Below are 14837 nucleotides of genomic sequence, written 5' to 3'. Positions count from 1 at the left end.
CAACCCAACCGTGACACCATACAAGAGCCATCTCTATACTGACCTCACCCCAACCATGTGTCCATACAAGAGCCATCTCAATACTGACCTCACCCCAACCATGTCTCCATACAAGAGCCATCTCTATACTGATCTCACCCCAACCATGTCACTATACAAGAGCCATCTCTATACTGACCTCACCCCAACCATGTGTCCATACAAGAGCCATCTCAATACTGACCTCACCCCAACCATGTCTCCATACAAGAGCCATCTCTATACTGACCTCACTCCAACCGTGCCACCATCCAAGAGCCATCTCTATACTGACCTCACTCCAACCATGCCACCATATATGAGCCATCTCTATACTGACCTCATTCCAACCGTGCCACCATACAAGAGCCATCTCTATACTGACCTCACTCCAACCGTGCCACCATACAAGAGCCATCTCTATACTGACCTCACCCCAACCATGCCACCATACAAGAGCCATCTCTATACTGACCTTACCCCAACCATGTCTCCATACAAGAGCCATCTCTATACTGACCTCACCCCAACCATGTCTCCATACAAGAGCCATCTCTATACTGACCTCACCCCAACCATGCCAACATCCAAGAGGCAGCTCTATACTGACCTCACTCCAACCGTGCCACCATCCAAGAGCCATCTCTATACTGACCTCACTCCAACCGTGCCACCATCCAAGAGCCATCTCTATACTGACCTCACTCCAACCGTGCCACCATCCAAGAGCCATCTCTATACTGACCTCACTCCAACCGTGCCACCATCCAAGAGCCATCTCTATACTGATCTCACTCCAACCGTGCCACCATATAAGAGCCATCTCTATACTGACCTCACTCCAACCGTACCACCATACAAGAGCCATCTCTATACAGACCTCACCCCAACCATGCCACCATAACAAGAGCCATCTCCATACTGACCTCACCCCAACCATGTGTCCATACAAGATCCATCTCAATACTGACCTCAACCCAACCATGTCTCCATACAAGAGCCATCTCTATACGGACCTCACCCCAACAATGTCTCCATACAAGAGCCATCTCTATACGGACCTCACCCCAACCATGTCACTATACAAGAGCCATCTCTATACTGACCTCACCCCAACCATGTCACTATACAAGAGCCATCTCTATACTGACCTCACCCCAACCATGTGTCCATACAAGAGCCATCTCTATACGGACCTCACCCCAACCATGTCACTATACAAGAGCCATCTCAATACTGACCTCACCCCAACCATGTGTCCATACAAGAGCCATCTCTATACTGACCTTACCCCAACCATGTCTCCATACAAGAGCCATCTCTATACTGACCTCACCCCAACCATGTCTCCATACAAGAGCCATCTCTATACTGACCTCACCCCAACCATGCCACCATCCAACAGCCATCTCTATACTGACCTCGCTCCAACCATGCCACCATCCAAGAGCCATCTCTATACTGATCTCACCCCAATCGTGCCACCATACAAGAGCCATCTCTATACTGACCTCACCCCAACCATGTGTCCATACAAGATCCATCTCAATACTGACCTCACCCCAACCATGTCTCCATAAAAGAGCCATCTCTATACTGACCTCACCCCAACCATGTGTCCATACAAGAGTTATCTCTATACTGACCTCACTTCAACCATGTCACTACACAAGAGCAATCTTTATACTGACCTCACCCCAACCATGTCACTATACAAGAGCCTTCTCTGTACGGACCTCACCCCAACCATGTCTCCATACAAGAGCCATCTATATAATGACCTTACCCCAACCATGCCGCTATACAAGAGCATTCAGTATCCCATGTCACCGCGTGAATCCGCCACACTATCCACGTCACATTATGCCATCCACAACACTATTCCACGTCACTACATGATGCCATCTTCCACAGTATCACACGTCATTATATTATGCCATCCACCACACTATCCAACATCAACACATGACGTCCTCCTTCACAATAATCCACATCACCACATTATGCCATCTTCCACCATGATGCCGCCGTCTCAGTATGACACATCACATTATCCCATCCAGCACCATACCACATGTCACCACATGACACCATCCACCACAGCATACCATGTCACCCCAAGAAGCCATCCACCACAGCATACCATGTCACCCCATGAAGCCATCCACCGTATCCCATGTCACCACATGACGCCATCCACCACAATCCCATGCCACCACATGACGCCATCCACCACCGTATCCCATGTCACCACGTGACTCCACCCACCACAGTATCCCATGCCACCACATGACGCCATCCACCACCGTATCCCATGTCACCATGTGACACCACCCACCACAGTATCCCATGTCACCACGTGACGCCACCCACCACAGTATCCCATGTCACCACGTGACTCCACCCACCACAGTATCCCATGTCACATGACGCCATCCACTACAGTATCCCATGTCACCACATCACTCCACCCACCACAGTATCCCATTTCACCACATCATGCCAGCCACCACAGTATCCCATGTCACCACGTGACTCCATCCACCACAGTATCTCACATCACCATGTGACTCACCCCACCACAGTATCTCAAGACATACTACATTACCATAAGACGCCATTCCACACAACAGATCACTTTTCCACAAGGAGGCATCCCGCACATCGCCTCACAGCAGAATCCCGCATTCTGCCTCATACCAGCACAAGATACTAAGCAGAATAGCAGCTCACTAGAAAACACCATCACTCCACAGGACACCTTCCAGAACACCATCACTCCACAGGACACCTTCCAGAACACCATCTATCCACAGGATACCTTCCAGAACACCATCACTCCACAGGACACCTTCCAGAACACCATCACTACACAGGACACCTTCCAGTACACCATCTATCCACAGGACACCTTCCAGAACACCATCATTCCACAGGACACCTTCCAGAACACCATCACTCCACAGGACACCTTCCAGAACACCATCACTCCACAGGACACCTTCCAGAACACCATCTATCCACAGGACACCTTCCAGAACACCATCATTCCACAGGACACCTTCCAGAACACCATCACTCCACAGGACACCTTCCAGAACACCATCACTCCACAGGACACCTTCCAGAACACCATCACTCCACAGGACACCTTCCAGAACACCATCACTCCACAGGACACCTTCCGGTACACCATCACTCCACAGGACACCTTCCAGAACACCATCACTCCACAGGACACCTTCCAGAACACCATCACTCCACAGGACACCTTCCGGTACATTATCACTCCACAGGACACCTTCCAGTACACCATCACTCCACAGGACACCTTCCAGTACACCATCTTTCCACAGGACACCTTCCAGAACACCATCACTCCACAGGACACCTTCCAGAACACCATCACTCCACAGGACACCTTCCGGTACACCATCACTCCACAGGACACCTTCCAGTACACCATCACTCCACAGGACACCTTCCAGAACACCATCACTCCACAGGACACTTTCCAGTGCACAGTCATTCCATAGGACACCTTCCAGTACACCTTCCAGTACACCGTCACTCCACAGGACACCTTCCAGAACACCATCTATCCACAGGACACCTTCCAGCACACCATCTATCCACAGGACACCTTCCAGAACACCATCATTCCACAGGACACCTTCCAGAACACCATCACTCCACAGGACACCTTCCGGTACACCATCATTCCACAGGACACCTTCCAGAACACCATCACTCCACAGGACACCTTCCAGAACACCATCACTCCACAGGACACTTTCCAGTCCACAGTCATTCCATAGGACACCTTCCAGTACACCGTCACTCCACAGGACACCTTCCAGTACACCGTCACTCCACAGGACACCTCCCAGTACCCCATCATTCTACAGGACACCTTCCAGTACACCACCGACCCACAGGACACCTTCCAGAACACCATCGCTCCACAGGACACCTTCCAGTACACCATCACTCCACAGGACACCTCCCAGAAAACCATCACCACACAGGACACCTTCCAGAACACCATCACTCCACAGGACACCTTCCAGTACACAATCACTCCACAGGACACCTTCCAGAACACCATCACTCCACAGGACACCTCCCAGAAAACCATCACCACACAGGACACCTTCAAGTACACCATCACCACACAGGATACTTTCCGGAACACCATCATTCCACAGGACACCTTCCGGAACACCATCGCCCCACAGGACACCTTCCAACACCTTCCAGTACACCATCACTCCACAGCAGGTCACCACAAGGCGGCACTGCGCACAGCAGGTAACCACAAGGCAGCATCCACTAGCACAGCAGCTCACCGCAAGACAGCATCCACCAGCACAGCAGCTCACCGCAAGGCAGCATCCACCGGCACAGCAGCTCACCGCAAGGCAGCATCCACCGGCACAGCAGCTCACCGCAAGGCAGCATCCACCGGCACAGCAGCTCACCGCAAGGCAGCATCCACCGGCACAGCAGCTCACCGCAAGGCAGCATCCACCGGCACAGCAGCTCACCGCAAGGCAGCATCCACCGTCACAGCAGCTCACCGCAAGGCAGCATCCACCGTCACAGCAGCTCACCGCAAGGCAGCATCCACCGGCACAGCAGCTCATTCCAAGGCAGCATCCGTCAGCACAGCAGCTCACCACAAGGCAGCATCCCTCAGCACAGCAGCTCACCACAAGGCAGCATCCCTCAGCACAGCAGCTCACCACAAGGCAGCATCCCTCAGCACAGCAGCTCACCACAAGGCAGCATCCCTCAGCACAGCAGCTCACCACAAGGCAGCATCCCTCAGCAAAGCAGCTCACCACAAGGCAGCATCCCTCAGCACAGCAGCTCACCACAAGGCAGCATCCACCGGGACAGCAGCTCACCACAAGGCAGCATCCACCGGCACATCAGCTCACCACAAGGCAGCGTCCACCGGCACAGCAGCTCACCACAAGGCAGCGTCCAGTGCACAGCAGGTCACAAGGCAGCATCCAGTGCACAGCAGGTCACCACAAGGCAGCATCCAGTGCACAGCAGGTCACCACAAGGCAGCATCCACCAGCACAGCAGCTCACCGCAAGGCAGCATCCCTCAGTACAGCAGCTCACCACAAGGTAGCATCCAGTGCACAGCAGCTCACCACAAGGCAGCATCCACCGGCACAGCAGCTCACCACAAGGCAGCATCCACCGGCACAGCAGCTCACCACAAGGCAGCATCCACCGGCACAGCAGCTCACCACAAGGCAGCATCCACCGGCACAGCAGCTCACCACAAGGCAGCATCCCTCAGCACAGCAGCTCACCACAAGGCAGCATCCCTAAGGACAGCAGCTCACCACAAGGCAGCATCCAGTGCACGGCAGGTCACCACAAGGCAGCATCCAGTGCACAGCAGGTCACCACAAGGCAGCGTCCAGTGCACAGCAGGTCACCACAAGGCAGCGTCCAGTGCACAGCAGGTCACCACAAGGCAGCGTCCAGTGCACAGCAGGTCACCACAAGGCAGCGTCCAGTGCACAGCAGGTCACCACAAGGCAGCGTCCAGTGCACAGCAGGTCACCACAAGGCAGCGTCCAGTGCACAGCAGGTCACCACAAGACAGCATCCACCAGCACAGCAGCTCACCACAAGGCAGCATCCAGTGCACAGCAGCTCACCACAAGGCAGCATCCAGTGCACAGCAGCTCACCACAAGGCAGCATCCAGTGCACAGCAGCTCACCACAAGGCAGCATCCAGTGCACAGCAGCTCACCACAAGGCAGCATCCAGTGCACAGCAGCTCACCACAAGGCAGCATCCAGTGCACAGCAGCTCACCACAAGGCAGCATCCAGTGCACAGCAGCTCACCACAAGGCAGCATCCAGTGCACAGCAGCTTACCACAAGGCAGCATCCAGTGCACAGCAGCTTACCACAAGGCAGCATCCAGTGCACAGCAGCTCACCACAAGGCAGCGTCCAGTGCACAGCAGCTCACCACAAGGCAGCATCCCTCAGCACAGCAGCTCACCACAAGGCAGCATCCAATGCACAGCAGCTCACCACAAGGCAGCATCCACCGGCACAGCAGCTCACCACAAGGCAGCATCCACCGGCACAGCAGCTCACCACAAGGCAGCATCCACCGGCACAGCAGCTCACCACAAGGCAGCATCCCTCAGCACAGCAGCTCACCACAAGGCAGCATCCCTAAGGACAGCAGCTCACCACAAGGCAGCATCCAGTGCACAGCAGGTCACCACAAGGCAGCATCCAGTGCACAGCAGGTCACCACAAGGCAGCGTCCAGTGCACAGCAGGTCACCACAAGGCAGCGTCCAGTGCACAGCAGGTCACCACAAGGCAGCGTCCAGTGCACAGCAGGTCACCACAAGACAGCATCCACCAGCACAGCAGCTCACCACAAGGCAGCGTCCAGTGCACAGCAGCTCACCACAAGGCAGCATCCAGTGCACAGCAGCTCACCACAAGGCAGCATCCAGTGCACAGCAGCTCACCGCAAGGCAGCATCCAGTGCACAGCAGCTCACCACAAGGCAGCATCCAGTGCACAGCAGCTCACCACAAGGCAGCATCCAGTGCACAGCAGCTCACCACAAGGCAGCATCCAGTGCACAGCAGCTCACCACAAGGCAGCATCCAGTGCACAGCAGCTTACCACAAGGCAGCATCCAGTGCACAGCAGCTCACCACAAGGCAGCATCCAGTGCACAGCAGCTCACCACAAGGCAGCGTCCAGTGCACAGCAGCTCACCACAAGGCAGCATCCCTCAGCACAGCAGCTCACCACAAGGCAGCATCCAATGCACAGCAGGTCACCACAAGGCAGCATCCAATGCACAGCAGGTCACCACAAGGCAGCATCCCTCAGCACAGCAGCTCACCACAAGGCAGCGTCCAGTGCACAGCAGCTCACCACAAGGCAGCGTCCAGTGCACAGCAGCTCACCACAAGGCAGCGTCCAGTGCACAGCAGCTCACCAAAAGGCAGCATCCACCAGCACAGCAGCTCACCACAAGGCAGCATCCCTCAGCACAGTAGCTCACCACAAGGCAGCGTCCAGTGCACAGCAGCTCACCACAAGCAGCGTCCAGTGCACAACAGCTCACCACAAGGCAGCATCCAGTGCACAGCAGCTCACCACAAGGCAGCATCCAGTGCACAGCAGCTCACTGCAGCTAACCACAAGATAATTCCCTAAGTAACAGTGTCACATACAGTATACCACACCATCCTCACAGAATACCAGATGTCACTGCAACACCCAATCCAGCCCCACATACTGTATGAGCAGAAGACAGCACAACATCTGACCGCAAGACGCCATCTATAACTACGATATCTGATGTCACAACAATCGCTCATTATAAAGCAGACGTTTCCTGGCTACATCGCTTGTACTGCACAATTAGTACATCCGTCCAGACAATCGTCTCAGTCCTTACATGCTGGATTTCCGCATGCATATCCAGCCACACAAGCAGACAGACACGTGGACAGAGGATGTGCAGCACACCGAGGCTCTCACATGTCCCAGCGTTGCATCCTCTGTGGAGTATAGCATGGAGAAAACATGGAATCAGGAGAACAGGAAAAAGAAATCAAAGAAAAGGTGAGAGAGCGGCAAATAAGGAGAACGACAACGCAAATAATAAAAATAAAAATCAGGACAGAGGAATAACAGTATGTGCGTCATAAAGCGGAGCAGTGGCGAAAACACGAGCGGGAAATGAGAGCAGACAAAACTAGACAAGCAGAAATGGAAGGTATGGATATGCTGTAACAGTGGAAGAATCTGTCATACCAACATAAGGACAATCTGGCAGCGTGGTGTAAACGGGCTTACATGGGGTAGTGGTGCAGGGCAGCCCGGTCAGGGGAAAGAAAAGCAGCGAGGTCAGGGAAAAGAGGAGGAGCGAGGGCAGCGCAGTCAGGGAAAACAGGAGGAGCGAGGGCAGCCTGGTCAGGGGAAAGAAAAGCAGCGAGGTCAGGGAAAAAGAGGAGGAGCGAGGGCAGCCCGGTCAGGGGAAAGAGAAGGAGCGAGGGCAGCCCGGTCAGGGGAAAGAGAAGGAGCGAGGGCAGCCCGGTCAGGGGAAAGAGAAGGAGCGAGGGCAGCCCGGTCAGGGGAAAGAGAAGGAGCGAGGGCAGCCCGGTCAGGGGAAAGAGAAGGAGCGAGGGCAGCCCGATCAGGGGAAAGAGGAGGTGCGAGAGCAGTGCAGTCAAGGGAAAGAGGAGGAGCGAGGGCAGCGCAGTCAGGGGAAAGAAAAGGATCAAGGTCAGGGAAAAGAAAAGGAGCAGCGGTCAGGGGAAAGAGGAGGAGCAAGGGCAGCCCAGTCAGGGGAAAAGAGGAGGAGCGAGGGCAGAGAGGTCAGGGGAAAGAGAAGCAGCGAGGTCAGGGGAAAGAGAAGCAGCGAGGTCAGGGGAAAGAGAAGTAGCGAGGTCAGGGGAAAGAGAAGCAGCGAGGACAGGGGAAAGAGAAGCAGCGAGGACAGGGGAAAGGAAAGCAGCGAGGTCAGGGGAAAGAGGAGGAGCGAGGACAGGGGAAAGGAAAGCAGCGAGGTCAGGGGAAAGAGGAAGAGCGAGGGCAGCCCAGTCAGGGGAAAGAAAAGCAGCGAGGACAGGGAAAAAATAAGATTTTACTTACCGGTAAATCTATTTCTCGTAGTCCGTAGTGGATGCTGGGGACTCCGTAAGGACCATGGGGATAGACGGGCTCCGCAGGAGACATGGGCACTTTAAGAAAGAATTTAGGTTCTGGTGTGCTCTGGCTCATCCCTCTATGCCCCTCCTCCAGACCTCAGTTAGAGAAACTGTGCCCAGAAGAGCGGACAGTACAAGGAAAGGATTTTGGTAATCCAGGGCAAGATTCATACCAGCCACACCAATCACACCGTATAACATGAGTTTATAACAACCAGTCAACAGTATGACAACAACAGAGCACCAGGTCCAACCCTGATGCAACCATAACATAACCCTTATTGAAGCAATAACTATATACAAGCATTGCAGAAGAAGTCCGCACTTGGGACGGGCGCCCAGCATCCACTACGGACTACGAGAAATAGATTTACCGGTAAGTAAAATCTTCTTTTCTCTAACGTCCTAGTGGATGCTGGGGACTCCGTAAGGACCATGGGGATTATACCAAAGCTCCCAAACGGGCGGGAGAGTGCGGATGACTCTGCAGCACCGATTGAGCAAACACAAGGTCCTCCTCAGCCAGGGTATCAAACTTGTAGAACTTTGCAAAAGTGTTTGAACCTGACCAAGTAGCCGCTCGGCAAAGCTGTAATGCCGAGACCCCTCGGGCAGCCGCCCAAGAAGAGCCCACCTTCCTAGTGGAATGGGCCTTAACTGATTTTGGCAGCGGCAATCCAGCCGCAGAATGAGCCTGCTGAATCGTGTTACAGATCCAGCGAGCAATAGTTTGCTTTGAAGCAGGAGCACCAAGCTTGTTTGAAGCATACAGGAGAAACAAAGACTCTGTTTTCCTGACCCTAGCCGTTCTGGCTACATAGACCTTCAAAGCCCTGACCACGTCAAGCAACTCTGAATCCTCCAAGACAGTCGTATCCACAGGCACCACAATAGGTTGGTTTATATGAAAGGTTGAAACCACTTTCGGCAGAAATTATGGACGGGTCCGCAATTCTGCTCTATCCGCATGGAAAACCAGATAGGGGCTTTTATGTGACAAAGCCGCCAACTCTGACACACGCCTAGCCGAAGCCAAGGCTAATAGCATGACCACCTTCCACGTGAGATATTTCAACTCCACCGTTTTGAGTGGTCCAAACCAGTGGGATTTCAGGAAACTCAACACCACGTTAAGATCCCAAGGTGCCACTGGAGGCACAAAAGGGGGCTGAATATGCAGCACTCCCTTTACAAATGTCTAAACTTCAGGTAGAGAAGTCAACTCCTTTCGAAAGAAAATGGATAGGGCCGAAATCTGGACCTTAATGGAACCCAATTTTAGGCCCAAATTCACTCCTAGAAAGAGAGAAAAGCGAATACTTCCCTGCGCTGGAAGTGTTGATGCTGCAAAAAGATATACGTTCCGGAGTTATCGACCGGAAAAAACAGATAATATTATAATACAATATTTGTATACAAATCGCGCTTCAACACTGGATGAAGAGAAATAATGTAGTCCGGTTTTTCCAGAAGGCTGAAAGTCTCTGATCGTAGCTTCCAGGAAATTTTTCTTCAAACAGGTATTACATAGAGGAAGGAAGACAGAAAAATGTTTTTTTTCCAATGTGTAGTAGTTTCTAGAAAGTCACATAGATCATACGAGGGGACTATGGGATGTAGAAATTCCCCTCCTTTGTGTCTTTGTAAGATGTTCTGGGACCACCCAAAAAGTGTGTTAGTCGTAAACTCAGAATGCTCACTTTCTTGCTTACTTCAATAAAAATATGAAGACTCCTATAAAGGTATCTGAGATTTTCAAACAGAGCTTCACTCCAGAGGGTTCCCAATTTACCAGGTTGTTCTCCAGCATAAGGAACCAGTTGTCTGGCCCCTCTGCAACACGCTGGTCCCTGTGGCTGGCTGGCAGGATAGTCCCTCTGGCTGGTCTCTGGGTGCAGGAATGCAGTGTGCTCTCACACTGTGCAGCAAACTCAAGTGGAACACAAATTCACTCCTGACTGTAGGTAGTGAAGGAACGGCCCAGCTGGAATTCCTCCGTAGGGGCATTCCTGGCCTCACACCAAGCAACATATTTTCGCCATATACGGTGATAAAGGCTAGGAAGGACGTATCCACATTATCAGAATGACCTCATCCGGAATGCCTTTCTCTGCTAGGATCCAGCGTTCAACCGCCATGCCGTCAAACGTAGCAGCGGCAAGTCTTGTTGCAACAGGGGCCCTGTCTGTTCCAAGTCCTGTCTTAGAGGAAGAGGCCACGGGTTTCTTGCAGATCTGGATACCAAGTCCTTCTTGGCCAATCTGAAACAATGAGTATTGTTCTCACTCCTCTTTTTCTTATTATCCTCAGCACCTTGGGTATGAGAGGAAGAGGAGGGAATACATAGACCGGCTGGAACACCCACAGTGTCACCAGGGCGTCTACAGCTATCGCCTGAGGGTCTCTTGACCTGGCGCAATACCTCTGTAGCTTTTTGTTGAAGCGGGATGCCATCATGTCCACCTGTGGCAGTCCCCACCGACTTGTAATCTGTGCGAAGACTTCCTGATGAAGTCCCCACTCTCCCGGGTGGAGGTCGTGTCTGCTGAGGAAGTCTGCTTCCCAGTTGTCCAATCCCGGGATGAACACTGCTGACAGGGCGCTTACGTGATTCTCCGCCCAGCGAAGAATTCTGGTGGCTTCCACTATCGCCACTCTGCTCCTTGTCGGTTTACATGAGCCGCTGCGGTGATGTTGTCTGACTGAATCAGAACCGGTTGATCGCGAAGCAAGTTCCCCGCTTGATGCAGGGCGTTGTATACAGCCCTTAGTTCCATGATGTTGATGTGAAGGCAAGTCTCTTGACTTGACCACAGACCTTGGAAATCTCTTCCCTGTGTGACTGCTCCCCACCCTCGGAGGCTTGCATCCGTGGTCACCAGGACCCAGTCCTGAATGCCGAATCTGCGGCCCTCTAGAAGGTGAGCGCTCTGCAGCCACCACAGAAGAGACACCCTGGCCCTGGGGGATAGGGTGATTAACCGATGCATCGGAAGATGTGATCCGGACCACTTGTCCAGTAAGTCCCATTGAAAGGTCCTCGCATGGAACCTGCCGAAGGGAATGGCCTCTATGATGCCACCATCTTTCCCAGGACTCGAGTGTAGTGATGCACTGACAGCTGTTTTGGTTTTAATAGGTTCCTGACCAGTGTCATGAGTTCCTGAGCTCTCTCTATCGGGAGATAAACCCTTTTCTGGTCTGTGTCTAGAATCATGCCCAGGAAAGGCAGACGAGTCGTAGGAACCAACTGCGATTTTGGAATATTTAGAATCCAGCCGTGTTGCCGTAACACTTCCAGAGAAAGTGCTACGCTGATCAGCAACTGCTCTCTTGATCTCGCCTTTATGAGGAGATCGTCCAAGTATGGGATAATTGTGACCCCTTGCTTCCTCAGGAGTACCATCATTTCCGCCATTACCTTGGTAAATATTCTCGGTGCCGTGGAGAGATCAAATGGCAACGTCTGAAATTGGTAATGACACTCCTGTACCACAAATCTGAGGTACGCCTGATGAGGTGGATAAATGGGGACATGAAGGTATGCATCCTTTATGTCCAGAGACACCATAAAATCCCCCCCTTCCAGGCTTGCGGTGACCGCTCTCAGCGATTCCATCTTGAACTTGAACCTTTTCAGGTATATGTTCAGGAATTTTAAATTCAATATGGGTCTGACCGAACCGTCCGGTTTCGGGACTACAAACATGGTCGAATAATAACCCCTTCCCTGTTGAAGGAGGGGAACCTTGACCACCACCTGTTGAAGATACAATTTATGAATTGCAGTTAACACTATTTCCCTCTCGTGGGGGGAAGCTGGTCGGGCCGATTTAAGGTATCGTGAGGGGGCATCTCTTCGACTTCCAGCTTGTATCCCTGAGACACAATTTTTATTGCCCAGGGATCCACCTGGGAGTGAACCCACTTGTGGCTGAAATTTCGAAGACGTGCCCCCACCAGGCCTAGTTCCGCCTGTGGAGCCCCATCGTCCTGCGGTGGATTTTGTAGAGGCCGGGGAGGACTTCTGTTCCTGGGAACTAGCTGTGTTGTGCAGCTTCTTTCCTCTGCCCCTGCCAAGAAAGGACGGTGCTCGGACTTTCTTGCTTTGTGATCGAAAGGACTGCATTCGATAATGTCGTGCTTTCTTAGGCTGTGCAGGAATATAAGGCAAAAGTTCAGAATTACCAGCTATAGCTGTGGAGATCAGGTCCGAGAGCCCTTCTCCACACAATCCTCAGCCTTGTAAGGTAAACCTTGCATATGCCTCTTTTGGTCGGCATCACCTGTGCATGTTCCACAGGACAGGTCTAGCAGAAATCGACATAGCGTTGACTCTAGAACCCAGTAGACTAATGTCTCTTTGGGCATGAGATATATATATATATATATATATATATATATATATATATATATATATATATATATATATATATATATATATATATATATATATATACACACCAAGCGTTGGGTCCACACTCACGTCTTAAGATTTTTCTGCTGGGGTCCTGTCCAAAACTGGAGACCTATTGGGAGTCACCAGTGCAATATACAGCAAAAAAGTGGGAGCACTCACCAGTCTTCATTAAAGCAAAGTTTTAATTTATAATTCCATACCAGACAGAGTAGTATCGACGTCGATACTACTCTGTCTGGTATGGAATTATAAATTAAAACTTTGCTTTAATGAAGACTGGTGAGTGCTCCCACTTTTTTGCTGTATATAATAAGATTTTACTTACCGATAATTCTATTTCTCATAGTCCGTAGTGGATGCTGGGGACTCCGAAAGGACCATGGGGAATAGCGGCTCCGCAGGAGACTAAGCACAAAAGTAAAAAGCTTTAGGACTACCTGGTGTGCACTGGCTCCTCCCCCTATGACCCTCCTCCAAGCCTCAGTTAGGATACTGTGCCCGGACGAGCGTACACAATAAGGAAGGATTTTGAATCCCGGGTAAGACTCATACCAACCACACCAATCACACCGTACAACTTGTGATCTGAACCCAGTTAACAGCATGATAACAGAAGGAGCCTCTGAAAAGATGGCTCACAACAATAATAACCCGATTTTGTTAACAATAACTATGTACAAGTATTGCAGACAATCTGCACTTGGGATGGGCGCCCAGCATCCACTACGGACTACGAGAAATAGATTTATCGGTAAGTAAAATCTTATTTTCTCTGACGTCCTAGTGGATGCTGGGAACTCCGTAAGGACCATGGGGATTATACCAAAGCTCCCAAACGGGCGGGAGAGTGCGGATGACTCTGCAGCACCGAATGAGAGAACTCCAGGTCCTCCTCAGCCAGGGTATCAAATTTGTAGAATTTAGCAAACGTGTTTGCCCCTGACCAAGTAGCAGCTCGGCAAAGTTGTAAAGCCGAGACCCCTCGGGCAGCCGCCCAAGATGAGCCCACTTTCCTTGTGGAATGGGCTTTTACAGATTTTGGCTGTGGCAGGCCTGCCACAGAATGTGCAAGCTGAATTGTACGACAAATCCAACGAGCAATAGTCTGCTTAGAAGCAGGAGCACCCAGCTTGTTGGGTGCATACAGGATAAACAGCGAGTCAGACTTTCTGACTCCAGCCGTCCTGGAAACATATATTTTCAGGGCCCTGACAACGTCAAGTAACTTGGAGTCCTCCAAGTCCCTAGTAGCCGCAGGCACCACAATAGGTTGGTTCATGTGGAAAGCAGAAACCACCTTAGGGAGAAAATTGAGGACGAGTCCTCAATTCTGCCCTGTCAGAATGAAAAATTAAGTAAGGGCTTTTATATGATAAAAGCCGCCAATTCTGACACACGCCTGGTTGAAGCCAGGGCTAACAGCATCGTCACCTTCCATGTGAGATATTTTAAGTCCACAGTGGTGAGTGGTTCAAACCAATGTGACTTAGGGAACCTCAAAACAACATTGAGATCCCAAGGTGCCACTGGAGGCACAAAAGGAGGTTGTATATGCAGTACCCCTTTTACAAATGTCTGAACTTCAGGTACTGAAGCCAGTTCTTTCTGGAAGAAAATCGACAGGGCCTAAATTTGAACCTTAATGGACCCTAATTTTAGGCCCATAGACAGT

At 51.7% G+C, this 14837-nt stretch overlaps 1 protein-coding gene across 9 annotated transcripts in view; it reads right to left on the bottom strand.

Annotated features, from left to right (window-relative positions):
• LOC134908800 (uridine-cytidine kinase-like 1) overlaps positions 1-14837 on the bottom strand; it is a 157410-nt gene that overhangs the window by 71733 nt on the left and 70840 nt on the right. For 8 of the 9 annotated variants that reach the window (XR_010175794.1, XR_010175795.1, XR_010175796.1 and 5 more), the window contains exon 8: positions 7574-7593. The exons of the other annotated variant lie outside the window; for it this stretch is intronic. Coding sequence is in view for 1 of the 8 variants with exons in the window: in XM_063914923.1 (XP_063770993.1) it covers positions 7574-7593 (20 nt within the window). In the remaining 7 variants the exon portion in view is untranslated. The remainder of the gene's footprint in view (positions 1-7573; positions 7594-14837) is intronic. 9 annotated transcript variants of the gene reach the window in all.

The sequence above is a fragment of the Pseudophryne corroboree genome, chromosome 4 (genome assembly GCF_028390025.1).
Source record: "Pseudophryne corroboree isolate aPseCor3 chromosome 4, aPseCor3.hap2, whole genome shotgun sequence".
NCBI lineage: Eukaryota > Metazoa > Chordata > Amphibia > Anura > Myobatrachidae > Pseudophryne > Pseudophryne corroboree.
This window is presented reverse-complemented; position numbering and strand designations above follow the sequence as displayed.